The 25,337-nt window shown below is 41.5% G+C and overlaps 1 protein-coding gene across 1 annotated transcript in view; it reads right to left on the reverse strand.

Moving 5' to 3' along the window:
- Nucleotides 1–25,337, reverse strand: part of OCA2 (OCA2 melanosomal transmembrane protein) — a 188,332-nt gene that overhangs the window by 72,232 nt on the left and 90,763 nt on the right. The window contains exons 15-17 of the mRNA XM_063304410.1: nucleotides 13,858–14,005; nucleotides 11,023–11,080; nucleotides 7,147–7,255 (exon numbers count right to left, since the gene is read on the reverse strand). Of these exons, the coding sequence (XP_063160480.1) occupies nucleotides 7,147–7,255; nucleotides 11,023–11,080; nucleotides 13,858–14,005 (315 nt within the window). The remainder of the gene's footprint in view (nucleotides 1–7,146; nucleotides 7,256–11,022; nucleotides 11,081–13,857; nucleotides 14,006–25,337) is intronic.

Genomic DNA, 25,337 nt, shown 5'->3' on the forward strand with positions numbered 1-25,337 from the left:
GTTTTGGGTGGAATTCACAATCTCAGCAGCTTAATTCAAGCAAGATTTTCAAGAATAACAACAAATTGCAAATAACATATAGATTTGCTTCCACAATTAAACATCTAGCCCCTTCCAACTCCCACCCACCTCTTTGAACCTCCTGGCCCATAATCCTCTCAGACTCCAAATTTTCTTCTGCATTCTCCTCCAGAAACAAAGAAAACTCTTATTAATGAAGAAAATGATAGAAAACAAGGACAGGAAGAATTAACACCTGAAGCAACAATTGTCCTGATCAAACTTACATGGAAATAAATGCCACTGAGAGGGCCAGCATGGTATAGTGGTTAAGGTACTGAACCAGGAACAGGGGGACCGAAATTCCAGTCCTCCTTTGGGCATGGAAGCCAGCTGGGTGACTTTCTCTCAGGCTGGAAAATTGAAAAACATCCTAGAAACAAGCACTAGCATATCACTTCTGCAGTATTGCCAGGACAACCATGTGGACCTCTCTGTGAAGTCATCAGGAGTCAAGACTGACTAAAAAAAAAAAAGCCATTGAACTGAGTGGTACTTACCTCATAGTAAAGGAGTAGAAATCTATTATGAAACAAAGGAAAATTTTGCCCACTTCTGTGGGCAAAAGAGAGGAAAATTTTGAAATTTGGATACATCTTTACTTAACCTGGGCTTGACCTGGCTGATTGTCTGATCTTGCACTCCTTCAGTAGCTACTGCTGGCATAGTTGCCATGAATCTAAAAGGGGTCAGAAGAAATTTAATTAACCTGTTCTTGAAATTCTTTGGGTGGACCAATCCTTGGATGAATGTGGTTTCAGGATTAATAACTGCCACGTGTTATTATTATTAACCTTGTGGTTGCATCTTCTTTCTTTCTCCATTTAATGTTAGTCCTAGATATTAGCCATTGCGTAATATGTAGGAGACTGTAAGGATCGAGCCTAATTCTTAGGCTGAGGAAGGGGAAATCGAAACCTATGCCAGCCAATTCAGGGAAATCGAAACTCGGAATGACTCAACAGAGCAGGAAAGTCCTGAGCAGCTGATTGGACAAAACCAAGAGCCGGATTCAAAACCACCAATCAGCGCAAGGGAGAGACAAGCCAAAAAGCATGCCAAGCAAAAAGAAGCTCGATTGGCTCTGGAGGAAAAACGGCATGAAAGGAACAAAATAAAAAGGAGTCAGCACAAGGACTGGGTCACTGGAGACAAACATTCCACTGAGCTAACAGCTTCTTTAGGAGAAGAAAAGCCAGAACCATTCTCAGAGCCCTGCCCTGTAGCCACTACAGAACCAGAGTCTTCCCAGCCTTCTGAACCCTACCTTGCTACCTTGCAGCAAAATCCAGTCGAGTCTTGCCTTGCCGCCTCGCCACACAGTCAGTCCAGCCTAGCCTTGCCTTGCCGTTTTGCCTCGAAGCTCAGTCAAGTCTTGCCTTGCCATTTTGCCTTGAAATTCAGTTAAATCTTGCCTTGCTTCCCAGCCAAAAAGCCCAGTCGAGTCGAGTCCTGCCACCTTACCTCGAAGCTCAGTCAAGTCTTGCCTTGCCTTCCTGCCAAGAAGCCTAGTTGAGTCGAGTCCTGCCATCTCGCCATGGAGTCCAGTTGAGCCTATCCTTGTTGCCTCATTGCGATCCATAGCTAAGTTTTGCCTTGCAGTCTTGCCGTGTCCTCCAGCCAAAGCTGGTGCAGACACCTTGCCACCAGTTCCTGATGAGTCCTGTCACAACTCCTTGCCTCAGCCTCCAGTCAAGTCCTGCCTAGCTGCCTTGCTGCAGGTCCAGTCGAGTTCCGTCCAGCCACATCGCCTTGCTCTCCAGCTGAATCTGACTTTGCTGTCTTGCCAAGCTCTCTGCCATTGCCCGGTTGGGCTTGAATTGAAGTATTTATTAAAGGACAATTATTGATTATAAATAGTTCCATTGTAAATAAAGAATTCCATTTTACTTCCTAGTCTCCACATAGGCTAACCAGAACAGAGACACAGATGTCTGGGTGGGGCAGGCAAGGTGGGTAAAGGACATGTGTCTCATGATTTCTTCATGCAAATATTCAATTTATATACTTGTGTTTGACATCATGACATAATCACATAATTTGCCAACAATGTCATAGCAAAAAAGTAGCCTTTTTGATGTCACTGTGGTTGATAACAAAAGCCAATTATGGGAGAGATTTGGCAACAATTCTGTACCCCTTTCCTGCTAAGGCATACTCTACTTTGCAAAGCAATCTTATTCTGTCTGCAATGAGTAGAAGAAACAGCATGCAGGGGCATGGTTGTGCACATATAGCTCACAGCAAAGATACATAGCCATAGGTTCAATATATATATTTTAAATGTATTTCCCAATTTACCTCACAAATAACTCAAAGTAGGTAACAAGATAAAATATAGACCCTAGCAGTGAAGTCATTTTAATAAAGATAAGCTACTACAGCTCTCACTATTCTTCATTCTGAAATTTCAGAAGTAATTTCTAGTTGAGCATATGAGACACCCAAGAGTAATGTAAACATTTTATCATTGCTAGACAGTGCTTCTGGAAAAGGTCACACATGGCTACTTTGCTACCAGTCTGTTATGTTCATTCATTTAACCATGGGAAATTACTGCAAAATCTAACTAACCTGCATGGTTGTCTAAGCAGCAAGAAAATTGAAAAATAAAAAGGACTTACACGTGCAAATCCTGCCATTTTGTAGTTATTTGCTTATTAAGATACAATATCCCCTGAGCTCCACATAATGCATTCAGTGTCATTTGTTTAAGGCAGTGAGTATGCCAAAGGGGCTCTATTGTTGCCCTTTCCAATTAGAGTGCTTAATTTCTCTAGCTTTTTTTAAAGTTCTTATGCAAATAAATCAATAAATATGCCAACTGCTTTCCAAAGAAATAAGAATAAAGCCAGAACCTACTAATCAGAATAATTCAGCATAATGCTAACTGAATGCCCTGGCATTCCTTTTGTGAAGAAATTAAATGTCAGGCTGAATAAAGTAAGATATCTTAAAGTGTTCAGGGCATATACTTAAAGCATAGGCTACAAGAGTGAAATGTTGATGCCATCTAATATGATAGATTACAATAAGCACTTACACGCACAATATAACATTCACAATTGTTGGGAACAATCACAAATTGTTGCTTTGGACAGATCAAGATTGCATTTGTCCTCACAGTTGTCAGGAGCTGAATCCAATTCAGTGGCACCTAACAACTTTAGATGAATAAACTTGCCTCAGGCCTATCACACCTCCTCAAAGAAAGCAACTATTTTTGCTGATTCTATCACTCTATCACTTGGATGCACCCCTATGATGCTGTCCTTAGCGCACTTCCACATGAGAATGCTATCCAGTTTGAAAGAGTCCCCAGGATTCCATGTTCTCTAAGTATTGTGTGCATTGCAGAGGTGAACCAACTCATTTCTAGCTTATCCTCAGGACAAGAGGAAATGCAAAATTTCACTTTCAAGGGTAAAACTGGAGCCCCTGGTTTCCCACCTCCCCAAAACTCAGAAACTCAGGCAGCCTTATCAGTCAATCTTACATAATCCTTCTAGTCAGCTTATAGTCAGTTTCACAATCTATGTAGAAGATAAAGTTACATCAGCAGCCTTTATCAACAGATATACTCTTAATTCTTCCAGTCCATTACTAGACAGTTTAACATCCCTCTTCCTCTAGACTTTTCCTGCTTGTATAAAAAGCAAGCACCAAACCCTGGTTACAGGGTTGGCAAGTTCCAATGTTATACCACCATGACTGCTTTCACTGGGGATTTGTATACAGGAAGAAAGACATCACCACAGGCAAGCCAGTTTCTTCTCATTCCAACATCTCAAATTTTTGGAAAAACATTCAAACAGGCACATAGCTGTGAGTTGAAAATACAGAAGAGGGGGTAACAACATATACAGTATGTTCTCCCTCTGTATGGAGCAGAGCAAGGATTCTGTATTCCTCAGGCTACCACAGTTGAAGGGAAGGGTACGACTGGAAACCATTTCCCCACTAGTGACTTATACAGTCTTCATGGCATCCCTTAGGCATAACTGAAATAATAGAAAGCCTTTCCTCATTGCTTTTATTTTGGACCACAATGGCTAAGTAACTTTGGAAGATGCTATAGGGTGCTAATGGAGAAATGTGCAATGGTTTCTGCACTTTTCCATAGGCTGACTAGAAAAAACATTGAATGTCTCCTGCTGTTTTCTGTTCTCAGTATTGGTAGGAATGAAGACAGCCTCACAGCCAATTTCAAAAGTCTTCCAAAGAGTTGGGAGTTGGCCATATGGGAGTATCCTGTGACTGAAGGGCAGATACATCTATCTCTGCATATCTTGAGTGAGTCACGTAACTAACTGCATGCAATATTATTCTCCTTTTCTCAGACTCCTTCAACATAAAGTCCTACAATGTTTTTACCTAGGGTAGACCATGTTTATAACTTTTCTCCAATACGGAAATATTTTTCTGGCAATTTGCTGCATTACAATGAGCAAACCTACCAATCTTGGTTTTTCTGTATTTCTTGTTTTTTCAAGTATATCAAACTGTGTTTTTCTTAGTTCTTCCTTTTTTATGATGGATCTAGTTTGATTTACTGACCTTGTTTAAAAAAAAAACATTGCATTGAAGTGTTACCTATTTGGGGAGGAAATGTTTGAACAAATTTGGGGGAAGCAACTTTGCTGAATGGAAATAATTTCACAATTTCTCTAGCATAACACATTTTCCTTGAATATATGCATTTTGTGCAGCCCATAGGCATTCACGGGAGAGGTGATAAAAGACACGCCCTGGTCTTGTGACACAAACCAGTGTAGGATTACATAACAAATGGCTGGAGTTTATCTTATTATGCCACAGCACACATTTCATCATTCTTTCCTTATTGAGGTTTACACCAGAGGCTTATGGTATAGACTTTTACCTAACATACTTTTTTTAAATTGGCAAAGGGCTTAGCAACATTTGATTTTCTGTAATTTTCAAATGATAATTAAGTTTTAATCCATGTATTGGCTTGAAAAAGCAAAATTAGATAAGATTGCCCTCAAACATGAACTGAATTTTTTTTCTCCCATCCCTGTGCTACATATAATTTATTATCACTGAAGTTCTATTTCACCTTTAAAATATGCATCAGGAAAAGACAATGAACATTTTCATCAAACTCTCTCTGCTATCGCTATCACTATCAATAGAGAAACAGTATTTTGGCAGCACATGCATAAAGAAACTCCTTTCCAACATATAAGCACCATGCTTCAGTCTCGCAGATATAATTCCTATGGCTTCTCCCAAATATCCTTTGGATTTACAGTTTTGTGAAAAGTCCCTGTTCAAAAGGCCTAAGTCTTCTCAAAAATTTATAGCTGACCTAGTTCTCTAGGGGAAGAGAATGACATTTAGACCACTTTAAAACTATGGTTTTGATCAGAGGAAGAAGCCAGACAGATACCAGTGATAATCAGCTGCAGTGATGTAGCCTTAATGTCAAACGAATTGCAAGCTTTGTAGAGCTTTAAAGTATATTTAGTTTGATACCCAGGACATAGTGCTAATCTTGTTCATTTTCACAGGTTGGAGTAATTCTTTCCTGAAGACAGAATTTAGTGGGAGCACTGTGAATCCCTTAGCATAAATTTGTTGCAAAGTAATTAACTAAAAATATTTCAATCTTGCTTTTCTGGTAAAAAGTACCCAAAGCTCCTAACAAAAATAATTAAAAACAAAATCAACTTAAGACCCTCCAATTCCAAAAGTACACCTGAATCCATACCTCTATACTTAAAACATTTTTGCTAACCCTGACAAACCATGCTCTGGAATTAAAATGTTTAACACATCCTACTGATCAGCAGATACTGGAACAATTACCTTTCATTTAAAAAAATAAAGGTAGTACTTCTTTTGTAGCACTAAATATTGCAGGTGCTACTAAACTTAAAATTCAAAGCTGGGTGGCAAACAATATAAAAAGAAGCACACTTCCAGGTTTTTAGGTCGTCAAGAAGTCCTGTGGTTGGATTTCCCTCTGCAATTCCCTTCTTCTAAAAGCAGCAACAGGGTCTCTAATTGGAATTGGAATCGCAGTAGAGCAAAAGCTCATTTTCACTGATTCGCTGTGGGGAGGGATGCCCACTATTCACAGAATCCATTGCTGAGTAGGTGACTGTGCACTGTGATCTGCATAATTTGCATGATGACATCATTGTGCGAATGATGCAAATTACCCAATTTCTGTCAATGTGCATCATTTGTGTAATAGAATTTGCATTGTTTGTTTAATTATGTGATTATACAAATGAAGTTCATTGATGACGAAATGTGATTCATTCCATGCAAAGCCCATGACATCCAGGTCTACTAACCTGAGATTTCACTGTACAGGGAAGGGCCTCTAAGCCTCCCCTCCATGCCAGGGCCCTGGGTGTTTTCCCACATGCATGGTTTTAGCTATTATTAGGGAGGGAAATGTAAGGTTTCTACTAAGCCCCCTTTCTTAGTGGGGGGTTCTACTTCTGCAGCTAACAGCAGTTTGGAAGATAACTGGGACACTGCTCTGAAACACAAAGAAAATGTTAGGCCCTCTTCCACAGCCATTCATAGAAAATAAAAATTATACAGGAAAAATTTATTCCTGAATGTCCTCCAAGTATGTAAAGCAGTTTAAATTTTGTTCTAGAGTATTATATAAATGTTGCAGCCCAGCCTGTGGCACATTTCTATAAAAGATCACTGAACGAAACCTACCTCTGTTAAGAATCCATACAAAGCCAGACCAAGAACTTTAGAAAAAGAACCCTATTTTCCATCCTTTTCTAAAAAAAATGTAGCAGTTGTGGCACTAGTAGCAGCAGGAGACTACATTTCAATCACAATCTTCAATTATAATTTATATAATTAATTGCCAAGAATCCAGCAACAGGAAAAACTAGAGGCAAGACATTTATGTCTTTTATAGTGCGGTACAAGAAATGTACCATCAGCCTTCAACAAGTGAGATAGCATTACATACCTTTGAAATATATAGGAATCATGTCTAAGAATACATACACACACCTGTATGAAGCACTGCATATTCAAAAAGAGTATATTGAAATACCAATAAATAATCCGAATGGAGCTTACCAAGATCTAAATGAACTCCTGGAACAAACGAACTGAGAAAGTACATGAGGATAACAAATCCTAAAACCATCAGGCATTTGATGAGAAGCAACTTGTCAGTTATTCTGTGCTGTTCAGAAGAGAAAATAGATGAATCAAGACAGAAGAGGTAATAGTCTTAAAGTATCCAGTTCCAAACCAGCATGCTTCCCAAGTCAGAAGCAAATGTGATTATAGTATAGATATGTTTTCATTAAAATGGCAGAGGAAACACCTAAGGTGTGAAAATAATATTTTAAATTTAGAAAGAAACACATTTGGATTCTAGAGATTTTTATTACATTTCCAAGTAGAACCCTTTGACAATCTTAGGAACAGCAACAAGTCTTTCATACCTACTGAAGGTGAAGTTTTTATCTTCATTATACAAATAAAATCACATCCCATACTTGACAGATATATTTTTTTCTCATTATAGCAGGAAAAGAAAGACTGGAATGAAAGTCCCATAATAACTTAATATTTAACTACCTGGAGCCACACTTTCCAGGACCAAATCTCCTCTTAATAATTGCTATGTTGGGTAATATATTTTATATTGACAAATGGTGCTAATTATAACTCAGGTACAACACCGCACTTTTATTCTATTTTTACTTGTTTATTATTGTATGTAGTATTTACTGTGATTTTCCCCATGTACAAAAATACATTTAGAAACAAATGATCTAAATAACATAACATTGAACTCCACTTTAAGGAACTAGGTCACAAAAATCCTATAGTCAAAGGCCATAGTCTGTTTCCAACTCCATACATTCACAGTGAATTTCCTATATATATACTGTATATATACTGTGTGTGTATATATAATGTATAAATATACATATTCAAGATGCATAAGCCCTATCCACAGTGACATCACCTAATAACTTTTTCACAAGACAGAAAAGATCCCTGCAGCAGAAAATGCAGTATTGTGGTTTCTTTCAGGAAACTCTATTAGCAGTATTGGTAGTCCTCACTTAACAATCATTTGTTCAGTGACTGTTTGAAATTACAATGGCACTGAAAAAATGGATTAATGACCTGTGGCCAAACTTACAACCATGGCAGCGCCCCTGCAGTCATCTGATCAAGATTCGGGCACTTGGTAGCCCACCCACACTTACGACCTCAGGGGTGCTCCAACTCCCCCCACCCGCCTATCTTCTCCCCCACCTCTGCCCTTTTGGCAGCCCTGCACCCTGCCTTGCAGGTCGGCAAGCAGACCCAGAACCACATGGCTCTGAGAACCACATGGTTCAGGGTCTGCAAAAAGCCCCTGAGCCGCAGCACAGCATGAGACTGCAGCCGCCCCAGCCCAGCCATGTGAAGCCACGCCAGGAAGCTGCAGCTGCCCTAGCCCACATTCGTTCACCCAGCTGCCTTCTCTCCCAGTTCCCCACACCGACCTTTCACCTTTTTTTACCAGCCACCACAGGTGAAGCAGAATCGCCTTGCTGCCTTTGCTGTCTCATTTTCAGACCCAGCTTCTCCAGTGAATGTTTCCTCCACGTGGCTCCCTTTGGAAGGCTGTCTTTGGAAGCTAGGGCTCTCTTCTCAGAGCCTTTGGAAAGAGAGGGCAGCTTTCCGAAGTCTGCACAGACTTTGGAGAGCTGCCTCTCTTTCCAAAAGCTCTGAGAAGAGAGCCCTAGCTTCCAAAGACAGCCTTCCAAAGGGAGCCACGTGGAGGAAACTTTCGCCAGAGATATTGGGTCCAAAAAGAAGGCAGCAAGGCGCTTCTGCTTCACCCACGGTGGCTGGGCAAAAAAGGCGAAAGGTCGGTATGGGGAACTGGGAGAGAAGGCAGCTGGGTGAACGAATGTGGGCTAGGGCAGCTGCAGCTTCCTGGGGCCGCTTTGCATGGCTGGGCTGGGGCAGCTGCAGTTTCTTCCTGCAGCCCAAGAGCCACACAGTTGGGGTTCTGCTTGCTGCCCTGCAAGGCAGGGTGCAGGATGGCCAAAAGGGCAGAGATGGGGGCCAATAGGCAGCTGGGCGGAGTTGAAGGCAGTTGCTTACCTTACTGAAGCTCAGGGCTAGGAGAGACCAAGCCCAGAATGGCTTGGCTTGGAGTGGGTGCTCAGCTAACGATTGGTAACATTCACTTCATGACGGCAAGGGGAACTGCCAGGATTGCCTTCCCTAAGCAAAGCAGTCACATGACATCTCACTTATTGACCACATCGCTTAGCAACCTAAATTCCGGTCCCAATTATAGTTGTTAAGCGAGAACTACCTGTAGAGTTTCATCCAACTAACCTGACAGGAAGGCAACACATTATAGCCATGGACAAACCTTCTAAGAGATGTATTTTTAGAAGGCCAGCCAGCTACTTAGTATCATGCCTGCCAGAGATTTAGATCAACTAAAGTGCCAAAATTTAGAAGAAGCTTATCACTAACATATTTCAATGTTCTGAAATTCTAACCCAGTGATTTTAAGGGAAGTTTAAGGGAATGCCATGTGCAGCCCAGCTTTGTCCATGTGAAGTGAGGGTCGCTTTCTTTTATACTGTACTTTTTATAAATGTATCCGTGCATGTTTTACAACTTGCCTTTTAATCGAATTCCCAGGCAACTCAGATGTCTCACTAGTTACTGTCTAGCCAGTATCATCCTGAGGCAGAGAAGTTTGCAGAGTGAGGGGTGGGTTTCTGACTAGCAAATAACAGAAAGCAAACACCGCACTCTCCAAAGTTCTAGAGAACCTGCTGAAGTTTATTCTCCCCAGTCCCTTGAGCATCCAAGGACAGGGGTTGAAAATATAAACAGACACTTTGGAGCCTCAGCAGTCCAAACCAAGAACTCAGAGTAATGTTCAAAATCAAATGTCCAATCAAAGAGGTAAACTGATCTGGCAGCAACAGTCTGAGGCTTGTTCTCCTGTCTAAATAAGTCTTCCAGCCTCAGCTGTGAGCATATAAGCAACTCCTTACTTGTGTAATTTCTGACCCCTTCCTTCCCTCTGAGGAAGGCTTTCCAACATGAGGAACCAGCTCTCTTCTCTGCCTGGGCAATAAGCAGCATAGAAGGGTGGGGGAGTTTGGTTATGTACAGTAGGTCTGATAGGTCTGATCCAGTCCGTGCTTTCTCTTTGTTGTCTTCTGGCACCTGCTCTCTCCCTCAACATTCTTCTCCAACCCTCACAGCTGTTCCCTCATCAGAGCAGCCTCTATGCTCAACAGGCACTTAGTCCACAAATACTCTGCTGCTGTGTTTTTTTCAAATGCAGACTGGTATTTTTCCTTCACTGCATAAATCATCCCTTAAATATTACTAAATTTTGCTTTATTGCTTGTTTTATCACGAGTTGATTTCCTCATCTTAATTCTATTGCTTTACTGTAGTCTGTTTTGCTCCTTACAGCCCTTTTACTGGCTTTTGTTTTTATTGTTTTACTATTTTATTTTTATTTTATTTTTATTGAGGTTTTCTGATTGTTGAGCATAATAAAGAATTACATTACAATTACATAATAATTACTGTACATTCTAGCTCTTCTGTAATGCAAAGCAACAGAACACTTTCTATTTCAAACAAAGATAGACTTGTAAAGTAAAACAAAGTGTTCTAAGATACCTTTGGCTATTTATTTTTATTTATTTATTTATCAAATTTATCACCGCCCATCTCCCCCACAAGGAGGGACTCTGGGCGGTGTCCAGAGTATATAACCAAAGGTGTGTGTGTGTGCACACGCATGCACGCGCCTCAGGCTCACAAGAATTACCCCCCAATTCTTTTTTTGTCCTTAGCAGATTTCAGAATGGAAGATTTTGTACACTGGCATGGTTCTCAATATTAAGAAAGGTAAACAATTATAAATATAGGTGAACATTTCTCAGAATTGTTTACCTTTTTTTGGAGCTCCTGGATATTTGTTTCCCAGTTTTTATCTTCTTGTGAGATTTGTCTGAAATAAAATATATATAAATTCACACTAATAGAAAAAGAGTTTAGATCATTACTTGTTATTGGTAATTATACTTATTTATCTTCCATATCCACTTACCATTGGTCATGACACAACATGTATCTGTGTTAAACAATATATGATATCATTATATTAATGTTCAGCCCTAAATAATCATATTCCAAAAACTGGAACTTCTCCACATTTCCAAGGACTCTTAAATGCATGTGCTAGGAGTGATGAACAGTACCCATGAACTACAGCAATATCCCTCAAAAGCTTAGAAGAATTTTTGTGTAATTTTATGGTGTGCACCATGAAACTTTGGATCATCATCTACAAATATAGTACATCTGTAACACACCTAGTTATAGCTTCTAGTTAACTTATGTAAAAGCAACAAAGTTGTATCCTCATGAAACATCAGCTAAAATTTTATATGCATTTTGTGTGTCTGACATGTCCAGTCCAAGTCTTCATGCTGTCATGAGTACTGATGGTGAGCAGGAGGGGGCCCCTATCCAGGGGGGAAAACGCATGCGTAGTAGAGAGAATTTGAGCTGTCATTCAAAGAAACCCAGAACAGGCCCGCCTTGAGTTTTGGGGTTTATCTGTATGGGTTTTCTCACGCTTCTTCAATTTGTTAGGATTTTCTGTCTACTGTAGCACTAGAACACTAGACTCATTTCTCGTCTCAGCATGGTTCAATGCAACATTACAAGAGATTGATACTATCACACTATTGGGATAAGTTTACGCCCCAAGCCAAATCGCAGTATGTTCCAAAATAAATCTGGGATCTGTCATGAGTGAGGATGGCGAGCAGGGGGCTCCCATCCAGGCTGTAAAGCACATGCGTAGTACTGAGGAATTAGGTGGCCATTCAAAGAGACACAGATTGGGCCCACCTTAGTCTTTGGGGTTTATATTAAATTTGATTGTATCAAGCATTTATAAACTGTATAATGAAGAAGAAAATTAAAACTCTTATGCAGCATATATAAGTGTGTGTTTGTGTGTGTGCGCGCGTATATATATACTGTATATACACATACACATAATATACAAATACACATACATACACACATACACCATGAATTCCATAGGTATTGTCATGAGTAATGATGGCGAGCAGGAGGGGGCCTCTATCCAGGGTGGAAAACGCATGTGTAGTACTGAGGAATTAAGCAGCCATTCAAAGAGACACAGATCAGACCCGCCTTAACTTTTGGGGTTTATCTGTCTGGGTTTTTCCCACGCTTCTTCAGTTTGTTAGGATTCTCTGTTATGTAGCAGTAATAAAACACTAGAGACCTACTCCTTGTCTCAGCGTGGTTCCTGGCTGTTAGGACAGGATCTGTGAATATGGTAAAAGATTCTAAACTCTGATTCCCTACATCATTTTGTTTTTATCTTGTGAAACACTTTTTGCCCCAATTCTTTCTCTTTTCTCCTTAAAAGCAAGGTAAGGAACGTATGGAGAGCATTACTTCCATAATTCATTACAACCCTTTTATCAGCAGTGGCCATAGGAAGCATCTGTGTTTTCTTCTCCATAAAAAGTAATGTGTTGCATCTGTGTGTGTGTTGCTGCTCTCCCCTCTTAATCGGTCTATGTATGTTTGTGTGTTACTGGGAAATGGAAGGTTGCATACACTTTGCTCTGGGTCACATGATCAGGAGGGAAGAGGAAAGGTCTTAGAATGGAGCAGTTGCCAAGATCCTGAGCTGCTATCAAACTTCCCACCCCCCAGGGATGCATTAGAAGAAGAATTTGGATATCTTGGGCCCATTTTCAAATAACCCTTTCTTTTGTCGGCTTCTCCCACCATACCAATTGTGGCCTAGTTTTGTTAAGTTTCAAAGAACTGTCTTGCTGATGGATAAACCAAAAGAGATTGACCCCTTCACAATTTCTTTCCAACAATCCACGAGTTTAAAAAGAATAGATACTTCACTAACAGTGAAAATCAATACAGTTTCTTGAGCTATTTAATGGTGCTGCTCTTTTTGATATTTGAAAGGCTTGTGGTACAAAATTAAAGGATCCAGGGAAGCAATTTTGAGCTGTCATTTAGAATGGTCCTTCACTTTAGACTATCACATAGAAGAAAACTCAGATTTTCCATTAAATTTGCACTCTGTAGCAGCTATAGGAATCCTGGAGGATCTCTTCATGTATATAATATAGATATGTTTCCAGATATTGGAAACATTGGAAGTTACTTGATACAGCTATACATATGATGGCCTCTTCACAGCCTGATAAGAATGCAGAAGACAGCAAAAAAACATCCATATACATCTGCATGTTTCTTAGTTTTCCAGGAAATGGACAAGCAACCCATTGTTTGAGATGAGGGGCATTTGAAAGAAATTGAAGAAGACTATCCTGATAATGACTGGGGAAGGCAATGGCAAACCATCCCACTATAATCTGACAAGAAAACATCACGAAAGTGGCATCGCCTCAAAGGGTCAGACATGACTCGGCGCTTGCAAAGGGGACCTTTCACCTTTCATCCTAATAATATGAGAGATAAATGGCTCTCTAAAATGAAAGTAGTCTAGTTACTAAAATTTCCATAACTTAAGCCAGTGTTTCTCAGTGGAATTCAATGTCTGGCTGGGGAATTTTGGGAGCTGAAGTCCACACATCTTAAAGTTGCTGAGGTTGAGAAACACTGAGTCCTACCCTTTCCCTTACAATAAAGTTAAAGAAGATTCAGTGAGGGTCTTGTTTTCAATAAAGCTGGCTGTCAAGAGCCTGACATTACCTGTGGAAAGTTTTGAGCTTTTTCCTTAGCAAGAACTCTAGAGTACGAACTTTTTGCATTAAGAGGCACTTCACAGCTGTTTCTTCTCTGCTTGCAGGGTTAATTCTCTGGGCTGTCAGCTTCCAAACATGGATTTCATGTTTCAGTTCTAAGAAGAAATCAAATGATTTAGCTGAGAGTGACAATATGGCACATTTCAATTTTCCTAGTCACAACATACAGTATATGATGTCTCTGGCCAAAACTTTGCAATACCATAACCAAATCAGGCACTGTCGTTCTTGGATTTATACACAGCATTAATCTTCCTTCTCTGTGCAAATGCCTGGGGGACAGGGGTCATTGGTGGGAAGTCTTTGTAATGCTATGTCATAGTTTCATGTTTAGTGTGAATTCAGCCTAAGTGTGTACAGGATCTGGTCAGGGATTTGCACAGAGAAAAAGGGAACACTAACTGGTGTAATCCTGCATCTCCATGTGGCACTGAATAATAACTGCTAAGAAATGAATACAAAGCAATTTGAACCTTCAGAGACTATTTTATAGATGCTAAATATTATTAGATCCAGGGGGCATCTTGTGGTCTAGAGATCAAGGAGAACAGCATTTCTCCATTGAACCAGTATTATTGTGTTTGATTTCTAAAAATCCATTAGGAAAAAAACAATAGTGAATGAAATAATGGAAATGGTGCTTGTTCCAAAACATCAATCAGTCATTGTATGTATTCATTAGAAAGTTAACAGACGTTAAAGTTTACTGCAAAAATTATAAATGGAGTCAATCAAGTGTACCACTGTAAAAAATGTTTAAAACTGAAAGAGGTTCAGTGTAGATAAAACTGTGCAACAGATTAGAGCATTTTTAGCACTAATGTGCTATGATTGGCATTTTGTTCATTTATATAGTTAAATCATATTCTCAGATATGTTAAATATTCATAGAATGTTATTCATAGCAATGTCAATTTATGTAATTACTTTACCTAGAGAGCATTGAGAATGTGAAATCTTATTCAACATTTAAATCCTTTTCTTTCTCTTGGCACCAGATCATTTTGATGTATAAAAGATTAATGTACAGTTAAGTTGAATGCTGAACTCTTTTTGTTAAGCATTAAATATAATCCCATTGTCAATATAATATGCTGGTGTTTAAGCTTTTGATCTGAATCATGAGGACTTTTTAACAAATTACTTCTACTACATCATTCTGAACCTTAAAACCCATCTAACACATAAATGAACATTTCCACTTTTTCTTTTTCTTTTTTGAAGTTGAGTATTTCTATCAGAAGCTAAGCCAGAATATAGCTTATCATGAATTGCTATGATGAATTATGTCACCATAGGACTTTAAGAGACCTGGGCAGGATGCCTTGCCACTTCTCCCGCCAATCATTTTAGATAACCCAAAATGCAATCTGCATTTCAATAACCTAAGATGGGGATAATAACATGAAAAAGAGCTGAACAACAGCTGGCTCCTATAAGGAAGGCCACTGCCTACAGGATCAACATGGTCAAAAATGTCAAAACTACAAGCAAACCTCAAGTGCTGTGACTTCAACAAATGGTCTGATTAAATGAATGTAAACAGAAATTAGATAGTAATGATGATGATGATGACTGTGAGGTGATGGTTAAATGAGAGTTTCTTTTCATTTTTATTCACACAACAGCCCAGAATTAAGAAAATGACTGAACTGGTCACCTGTTAAGTTTCCATGACTGCAATGAGCAGGGAGATGGGCCCCATGGCGTAAATGGCCCTTTTCAACTCTACCATTCTAATCATTTTTAACATGAAGATTTAAGCCATTTTGAAAACCATTGCTTAGAATGCTATGTTAATGGTTCAAAATTGTGCATTAGATTTTTTTTATCATAGTAATTATTACGGATATCATTTCTACAGTATTTTGCAATGGAGAAAATATTTTCTACCTTGGTAACATCATAACAACCCTAGAAGATAGGTTAAGATGAGGGATAGTGACTTGGTGAAAACTATCTAGTAAAGCCTCATAATTGATTGAAGATCTGAACCTGGATTTCTATGGTCATAATTACCATTGTGCGACTGTTCTATGTGGTCAGCTAATATAAATTTTCAGTGAAGAAAAAAAAACATTTTGACAAAGAATTATAATTCAGCTGCTAGCATTTTCACACAATCGGCCATCCAGCTGTGGATAATGCATTAAAGTCTTGCACTTTAATATTCTTCAATTTATAAAAATGTCCAAAATGGTATCAGAAATCCCATATTTCTCTACTACTGAGATTTGCAGGAGTGCCTTCCTATCATACATCTGATCCTTACAGCTACTGAATTCTGACCTGAATGGGACATATGCCATAAGGTGTATTTTCATCACCTATTTACTTACTTATCTGCACAATACCAATTTTGTGTAATTTTTGTCTGCAGTAGATCAAATTCAAAATCACAAATTACTGCTCTTCGCTCAGCTAAAAACCTGACAATTTAATTGGTTACCAAGAAAATTGCATTCAGTCTTGAAAACTATCAAAACAATTCCCATTTATTCCCTATAAAGTGTGAGGTTTTTATTTTAAGGCCTAATTTCAGAAATCCACAGCACAAGCCACGATGGATATGCAAAGTTCTTTATTAGGTCTTTACTTCAGACTGTCAAAGCCACAACTGGCTCCACTTCCTCCCGCCTCCCTCCTTTGCCTTCCTGCCTTTTCTTTGTCCCACCCCTTCCTCTACGTTGACAGCTTGCGTGATGGTGGCCTCTCAGTTGTGAATGGGGTTGCTGCCATCTGCTCTCTTCTTATCCCTTGCCCCTTCATTGCTTGTAGTCTCTCCTCTACCCTTCCCTTTGATGTGTAAGGTTAGAGCACCCAGGTGCAATTAACCATTGCCCCTGGGTTCTCCATCCTTACATAAAGACACTGTATCTCAAAAGTGTTAGGTTTCTAGATCACATCATTTCCAAAATCAAGCTGACAACATTTTCATAAGGTTACATTTTAGCAACTATCTGGAGAAAAAAAAATCTTTCTGCAATTCATTATGTTCTTTTCAGACAAATAATATACCTTTGAGTGACTGCATCTATATACTGCAGTATATATTTCTGCACAATTAAACAACTGCTGGGATCAAGAAGTAATTGATTGATGCAATCAACATCAAAGCCTGACATAATCACTAGTTTATTGAGCAGTGTGGGATAGTTTGAAAAAGAAGCAATAAAATGGATGTAACGGTTGCCTAATCCCAAATACTCAGTCTCACAAGCTCGGGCTTAAAGATAACTGATTTATTAAAGGAATAGTATGCAAATACAGAGAAAGCTGAGAATGAGCAAAAGCGCGCCAAATACAAACTTAAAAGCCTTGCCTGTAAGCAAGTTCCGCCCCATCCCTCGTCAGGACGCTCCCCCTCCCAGGTGCTAGAAGCCGTTAGACGCGCCTGGGAAAGTAACCTTGAGCAGGAGCGCAAACCCAAACATACATTCCAAGCCCTCAAAACAACGGAGGGTGAAGGAATGGAAAAACCCCGGGTGAAGGAACACGGAACAGAAGAGGACATGTGAAACGTTACAATGTTAACAGCACATTGAAATGAGAACATGACATATTGCCCCCTTAAAAAAAAACTATGGAGCAGGTTTGTCAGGGTAGGCAGAGTGGAATTGAGCTACGAGTCGAGGGGAAAGGACGTCTGAAGCAGCAACCCATTCAGGATGAGGGAAATGTTTCCAGCGGACGAGGTATTGTAAAGTGGAGCGCTGGCGTCGGGAGTCGAGGATGGATGTCACCTCGAAGTGTTGCTGGTTGTCGATCATGAGTGGAGGTGGTGGAATGGGTTGTGGATGCCAGCGGTCCGACGACAGGCAGGGTTTGAGTAAACTACAATGGAAAACAGGATGTAAACGTTTAAGGTTGTGAGGCAAATCAAGTTTAAACGTAACAGGGTTGAGTTGAGCAATAATTGGAAAAGGTCCGACAAATTTAGGGCCAAGTTTCTTAGAGGGCTGTGTGGACTTGATAAACTTAGTGGATAAGTAGACTTTATCCCCGACAGCAAAGGATGGTTCTGGGGAACGCTTTGCATCGGCATGGCGTTTATAGGTAGCCTGGGCATGGAGGAGAGCCAGTTGAATATTAGACCATGAGTCTTGTAGAGAGTCCGCCCAATCAGTAAGGGAGGCTGGTAGCGGTTGAGGATGAGGAAGTTCAGGAATAGGAACAAACTCACGTCCAAAAACTGTTTTAAAAGGAACTTGGCCAGTGGTTTGATGAACGGCATTGTTGTAAGCGACCTCAGCAAATGGGAGTAAGTCGACCCAATTGTCCTGTTGGTAGTTAACAAAAGCCCTGAGGTACTGTTCCAGTGTGGAATTAACCGCCTCTGTAGATCCGTCCGTTTCCGGATGCCAGGCGGTGGAAAGTGACTGTTTTGTACCCAAAAGTTTTAAAAATGCCCGCCAGAATTGTGACGTAAATTGTGTGCCTCTGTCACTCACCAAACGGGCGGGGATACCGTGGAGGCGGTACACGTGGGTGAGGAAGAGGCGTGCCAGCTGTTGTGCGGTGGGGATAGACGCGCATGGGATAAAGTGGGCTTGTTTGGAGAAAAAGTCTTTGACCACCCAAATGACAGTTTTGCGTTGACTAGGGGGTAGATCAACGATAAAGTCCATGGAAATGTCCTGCCAAGGGACAGATGGGGTGGCAACGGGTTGAAGGAGACCTTGGGGTTTGCCCGGTTTGCGCTTTATCGCCGCACATACAGGGCACGCAGTCACATATGCCTTCAGGTCTTTGAGTAAAGTTGGCCACCAGAATTGCCGGCGCACAAGGTGCAAAGTTTTTACGTAGCCAAAATGTCCAGCCAGCTTGTCATCGTGGCAGCGCTGGAGTATGGTTTTTCTCATAGCATCGGGTACATAAAGGCGATCGTTGCGCCAGGCAAGATCGTCGGTGAAAGTTAAAATGTGTCTATTGGTTTGCAACCAAGTATCTGTTTTAAGGTGGGAAAGCAACTGTTGTTGCAAATCGGAGGGAATTGACAAGTGCGGTGAGCGGCTGGAAGGCAGAGCGGCTGGAGGTTGCGTTGATTGCGCTCGGGTCTGGCTGCGAGTCACTGCTGCCAAACTTAATTGTTTGTCGGTCCAGACGGTGCCTTGGACCGTTGGCCCTGGGCCAGCATCTTGGGGTCTGCGGGAGAGTGCATCAGCTAAAAAGTTTTTCTTGCCTGGTATAAATTTAAGGGTGAAGTCGAAGCGGCTGAAAAACTCAGCCCAGCGCAGCTGTTTGGGACTGAGTTTTCGACTGGTGCTTAGAGCTTCCAGATTTTTATGGTCGGTCCAGACTTCAAAAGGGCTTGAAGTGCCTTCCAATAGGTGTCGCCATGTTTCTAAAGCCGTTTTTACAGCAAAAGCCTCTTTTTCCCAAACGTGCCATCTTCTCTCCGTTTCAGTGAATTTGCGAGAGAGGTAGGCACAGGGTTTTAAGGCGCCAGATTGGTCAGATTGTAACAAAATTGCTCCTATGGAGAAATCAGAAGCATCAACTTGTACAACAAAGGGTTTAGAGGGGTTTGGATGCTGTAAAATTGGTTCTGTGGTAAATATTTGTTTGAGCGCTTCGAACGCTTGCTGACAGGCAGGAGTCCATTTAAGGAGCGTGCCTGGGTTCTTTGAACGTCGCGTATCCCCCTGTCCTTTAGTTTTTAACAGTTCAGTAAGGGGGAGGGCGATTTCAGCGAAATTTTGGGCGAATGCCCGATAGAAATTGGCGAATCCAAGGAAACTTTGTAATTGTCTCCTGGTACGGGGAGGCTCCCATGCCACAATAGCCTCTACTTTTGCAGGGTCCATTTCAATGCCCTGAGATGAAATTCGATAGCCTAGGTAATCAATTTGTGACTGATGAAATGCACATTTTGACAGTTTTGCATACAACTCTGCTTTTTTCAATTTAGCAGTACCTGACGCACCAAGTGGATATGTTCTGACATGGTTTCAGTATAAATCAATACATCATCCAAATATACCAGTACCCCCTTAAATAGGTGGTCATGCAAGACCTCATTGATTAGTTGCATAAAAACCCCAGGTGCTCCGGATAAACCAAATGGTAAGACTTTGTATTGGAAAGCCCCAAGAGGACAGTTAAATGCTGTTTTCCACTCATCCCCTTCCCTTATGCGAATACGAAAATAAGCTTCTCTCAAATCCAGTTTTGAGAAAATTTTGCCTCTGGACAGATGTGATAACATATCTTTGATCAGGGGCAAAGGATATTTATTTAATATTGAGACCGCATTGAGCCCGCGGAAATCGGTACAAAGTCTTAATGACCCATCCTTTTTTGGCCTGAATAGGACAGGGGCTCCTACCGGGGAATTAGCCGGCTCAATGAAACCCCTAGCCAGGTTTTTGTCAATGAACTCCCTTAGCGTAGTGAGCTCTTTGGGAGACATGGGGTATATTTTTGGGTGAGGCAATTTTACATTTGGTAAAAACTCAATGGCACAGTCCGTTTTTCGGTGGGGTGGCAAGCGATCCGCTTCCTTTTCCCCAAATACCTCAGCAAAATCCTGATACTGATTGGGTAGTCCCTCAAGAGGTTGAAGCGTTTGCACATTAGTATATGCTACCCCTCCACCCTCCATGTCTTCCAGTAGGTCCTTTTCGGGTACTTTGTAAAATCCATCTGCAAAAGTCACAGTTCTATGCAGCCAGTTGATAAAAGGGTTCTGCTGTACAAACCAAGGCATCCCCAAGATTACCAGAGGACCCCCCACTGGAGCTACCACAAATGGCAGCTTTTCTTGGTGGGAGCCCATCTGCAAGGCGACCAGTCCCGTGGAATGATTGACTGCTTTCCCTCCCGCCATAGTTCCATCCAATTGGGTGAAAATCATAGGTCTTGGCAAAGGGAACGTGGGCAGTTCCAGAGCCGCTACGACATCAGGGTGCATAAGGGAACGGGAGCAACCCGAATCTAGCATGGCCCACACTTCCACAGTTTTGGTTTTTGAGCTCAGTTTAACTTTAACAGTCAGTGTGGGGAAATTTCCACTCACCGAATCGTGGTTACTCCCGGTTTCTTCCACCTGCCCTAGGGCGCCCTTCAGGGCAGGTGGTAGGCTTTTCCCGCCGGCTGCTCGAATTGCAACTCTTCTTCCTCTTCTCCGAAGGGTAGTTCTGGGGGGTCCAGTTCCGCGATGGCTGCTTTCAGTTTCCGCGGTGGAGCAGGAGCAGGCGACTTTACCGTAGGTTTCGTCTGTCGTTCCTCTGGACGGCGTCTCGGGCACGACGTGGCTCGATGCCCTTCTTTCCCACATCTGAGGCACTGACCCTTGGAGAACCGTCGCTCCCTCTCCTCTTCCCAGGTTTTCGGTTTGGGGCGGCTGGCAAGTCCAGATGTGCGCGCTCCTCTAGCAAGACGCGTTTGTCTAAGCTCTTTGGTATGGGCATAGGTTTGTAGGGCATTTTCTGCGCTGCCCGCCAACTGAATCCACCCATATAGCGTTTTGGGATCATCTCTTCCTAGTGCCCATCGAAGGATTTCGGGTTCTAGCCCCTGTTTGAACAATTCAATTATTGTTGGCTCAGACCAGTCTTCCACTTTTCCTGCCAAAGCTTTAAATTCCAACGCATATTTGGCAACTGAGAGGGACCCTTGGTAGAGTTTCCGCAGGTCATTTTTAGCTGTTTCTTGAGCTAGGGGGTCTTCGAAATGCTGTTTAAGTGCCCACAAAAAGTCATCGAAGTCCTCTAACTCAGTTGCCTCAGCCTGGCATAGTTGCACATACCAATCCGCTGCCCTTCCTCTCAGCTTGTTGGCAATGAAATTGATCTTGCCATGTTCTGACCGAAAGTTCCGACCCCAATCTTCTATATAATGCTTGGCATTAGTGATAAAGAAGGAGAGCGTTGTGGGATCCCCATCGAATTTCACTCCAAATGGTGGGAAGGTTCTCGCCGGCTCAGCTGGCTGTGGCGGTGCCGCGAATGTCAGCGTACGCCGAGCCCCCATGGGTGGTCGATCCCTAGGAGGTCTTGCCTCTCGCTCCCCCCCTTGACGGGCTGATCGAGTCTTGCTTCTCCCCCGGGTTGGTAGGGTACTGTGCCTGGGGTACTGTGACGGCTCTTCCTCCCAATCCTCCGGGGTGGGCTCTGCCTCTCTGGGTAGATCCTTAAGGATTGTCACTATTAAATCCATTTTATCCTCTAATGCCCTCATTCGGGCTGGAGTGACCGGCTCTTCCGGAGGTTGGTTGGTTACCACCACCCTCGGTGACAAGGGGACTTCGGGCTCCCAGGACAATTGTGGAGACCCCCTCCCCGGTGCTCTTTCCATAACAGTTCTATGTTCACTCCTGAGACTCTCCTGCATGGATATCAGCAGTTCGTCTAATTGGATATCTCGCAACTCCCGACGTGCTGCTCTTTGCGCTCTCGAGGTTAGCGCTGGCCGGATTCTGGCCGCCTCCCGTTCCTCCTCGCTTCCCTCACTTGCGCGAAGCTGAGGTTCTGTCATCGCTAGCGTTCCCTCTTATCCAACGATAGGATGGGGCTAGCGGAAAATGGATGAAATGATTCTCAGCTTTATGTAACGGTTGCCTAATCCCAAATACTCAGTCTCACAAGCTCGGGCTTAAAGATAACTGATTTATTAAAGGAATAGTATGCAAATACAGAGAAAGCTGAGAATGAGCAAAAGCGCGCCAAATACAAACTTAAAAGCCTTGCCTGTAAGCAAGTTCCGCCCCATCCCTCGTCAGGACGCTCCCCCTCCCAGGTGCTAGAAGCCGTTAGACGCGCCTGGGAAAGTAACCTTGAGCAGGAGCGCAAACCCAAACATACATTCCAAGCCCTCAAAACAACGGAGGGTGAAGGAATGGAAAAACCCCGGGTGAAGGAACACGGAACAGAAGAGGACATGTGAAACGTTACAATGTTAACAGCACATTGAAATGAGAACATGACAATGGATTTCAGTAGATTAATAACCATTATTGGTTAATATCACTTATATTTTATAGTGAAAAATATACAGTTTGTTCGGAATCTATATTTCAAAAGTCAGTGAGCATACAAATAATATTGGGTGCATTTTATTTTATTTATTTATTTACTTGCTTACTTACTTATCAAATTTATATGGCCACCCATCTCACAAGTAGTAACTCCGGACAGCATAGAACACTGAATTAAAAACAATTAATATATACCTGTAAAAACTATCATGATTAAAAATATAAAAAAGCAGAAGGCACAAGGGAGGATGAATGTTAACTACAGTAAGAAAGCCACCTCAAAATCTCACTGGTCCACTAGGACCCCCAGGCCTGATGACACAGCCAGGTCTTGAGGGACTTCCAGAACATTAACAGGGATGGAGCTAACCGCACTTCTGGGGGGAGAAGATTCCATAAGGCGGGAGCCACGGCAGAGAAGGCCCGTCTCCTGGGACCCACCAAGTGTAGTTCCCTAAGAGCCAGGCCAGCAGCATACCTTCTCTGCCAGATCTGATGGGACGGAGATTTTTTTAAATTATTATTTAAAGCAAAATATATATTTACACATTGTTTTTATATTTAAAACTATATTGGCCATCACCCTCACATTCTATTTGCAAATTTCTGAAACAATGGCAGACTTGTAACTCTTCAGATGTTGCTGGAGTATTATTTATTTATTTATTTATCATATTTTTCCACCGCCCATCTCAAAAATGACTCTGGGCAGTTTACAAACGAATTAAAACAGTAAAAATTAATATCAATTTAAAAGATACATTACAATATAAATATACAAATATAGGAAAAGCTCTAAAATATAAAATATGAAATAATTCCCATCTTCCTTGACCATTGGCTATGGAGGTAGAGATTGGTAGGTTAGAATCTGTAATGGTATGTGGGAATGACCTTGGGAGACAGGAAGAAGAGTCACAGCCAGGGGAACAGTCGAATAAGAGGCAACTTAGCCCACAACTTAGCCCGCAAAAGAGATGGGGGAGAAATGTACTTTGAGACTTGCAAGATTGATGATAGCCTTGCAAGGTAGTCCAGACAGGAAGCATGCTCAGATGAACTAACTCTACTTTATTGTAAGGTTACTCCCACATTCCTGCTGCAAGCTAAGCTGCCTCTTATCCAACTGCTCCCCTGGCTGTGGCTCTTCCCTCTGTCTCTCAAGATCATTCCCACATATCATTACAGAATCAAACAATATTTGGAGGGCCAATTATATTATATTTGGAAAAAAAAAACCTTAAGTTTTACTGTGCTGCCTCATCAGGGTGCTGAGGGGTAGTGTTTCTGGGAGAGATGAGTGAAGAATATCAGGACCGTATGCCAAGAGGATGTATTCCCAGTAGGGTCATTCAAGGCATGAAGGTCCTCCCAGCTAAAGCAAACAAAACCTACATCAGGCAGTAGCAATACAGGAAGACGTTGGAGATAGATGATCATTTTAATGACAACTGCAAAGGCATCATTTCATACTCTGCAAGAGAAGACGATTATAAACCACTCCTGAACTTCACCAAGAAAACCAAATGGATTGTTAGACCTCTGAGGTTGTCCAGACAAGGAAATACTCTGCAAGAAGATTAGAAGTAAGCTTGATAGAGATAGGCCATATTAACAGAATTTTGCAAGTCTAATTGTGCTGTAACTCCTCCCCCATCTTATACTCCCATGAATCAGGGAGGTGTCTGCCTGAATTGTTTCTGAATATCATCTCATTTCCCAGGACTTAAAAAATTTTCAGGCCCTTTTCCCTTGGCGATGTGTCCCGCATAATTCTCTCAAAGCCATCTTCCTTACCCTCTACACCTACAACATAAGAAGCATGAACATGAGAAAGATGAAATGAATCTACCACAGATTGACATCCTAGACATCAGTAAATTGAAATGAACTGGAATTGGACACCTTCAGTGAGAAGATCATGCTGTTTACTACTTAGGACACACATACAAAAAATAAAAGAAAGATCAGCATTTCTTTCATAGTCAGCAAGGATATAGCAAAGACAGTACTTAGGTACTATACAGTCAGTGGCTGAATAATAGTAATTAGACTTCATGGACACTGTTTAATATGATGGCTATCCAAGTTTATGGTCCAACCACTGATGCAGAAGAGGAGGTTGGTAAGTTTTATGATCAAATTCAATCTGAAATACAGCTTGACAGAACCTGCAAGCAAGATGCAGTACTTGGGGTTGGAGACTAAACTGCCAAAGTTGGGAATATTAAGGAGGAAAATTTAGTTGGACTGTATGGCCTAGAAAATAGAAGCAGGAGAATTACTTATCCATTGCTGCCATTCCTATGATTTATTTGTTTCTAACATAGTCTTCATACGACCAAAATGATGCTCCTATATATGGACAACTCCAGATGGAGTACACGGAAATCAAACTGACTGTATTATTGGGACAAGAAAGTGGAAGAGTTCAGTTATAATAGCAAAGA

The sequence above is a fragment of the Candoia aspera genome, chromosome 5 (genome assembly GCF_035149785.1).
Source record: "Candoia aspera isolate rCanAsp1 chromosome 5, rCanAsp1.hap2, whole genome shotgun sequence".
In the NCBI taxonomy this organism is placed as follows: Eukaryota; Metazoa; Chordata; class Lepidosauria; order Squamata; family Boidae; genus Candoia; species Candoia aspera.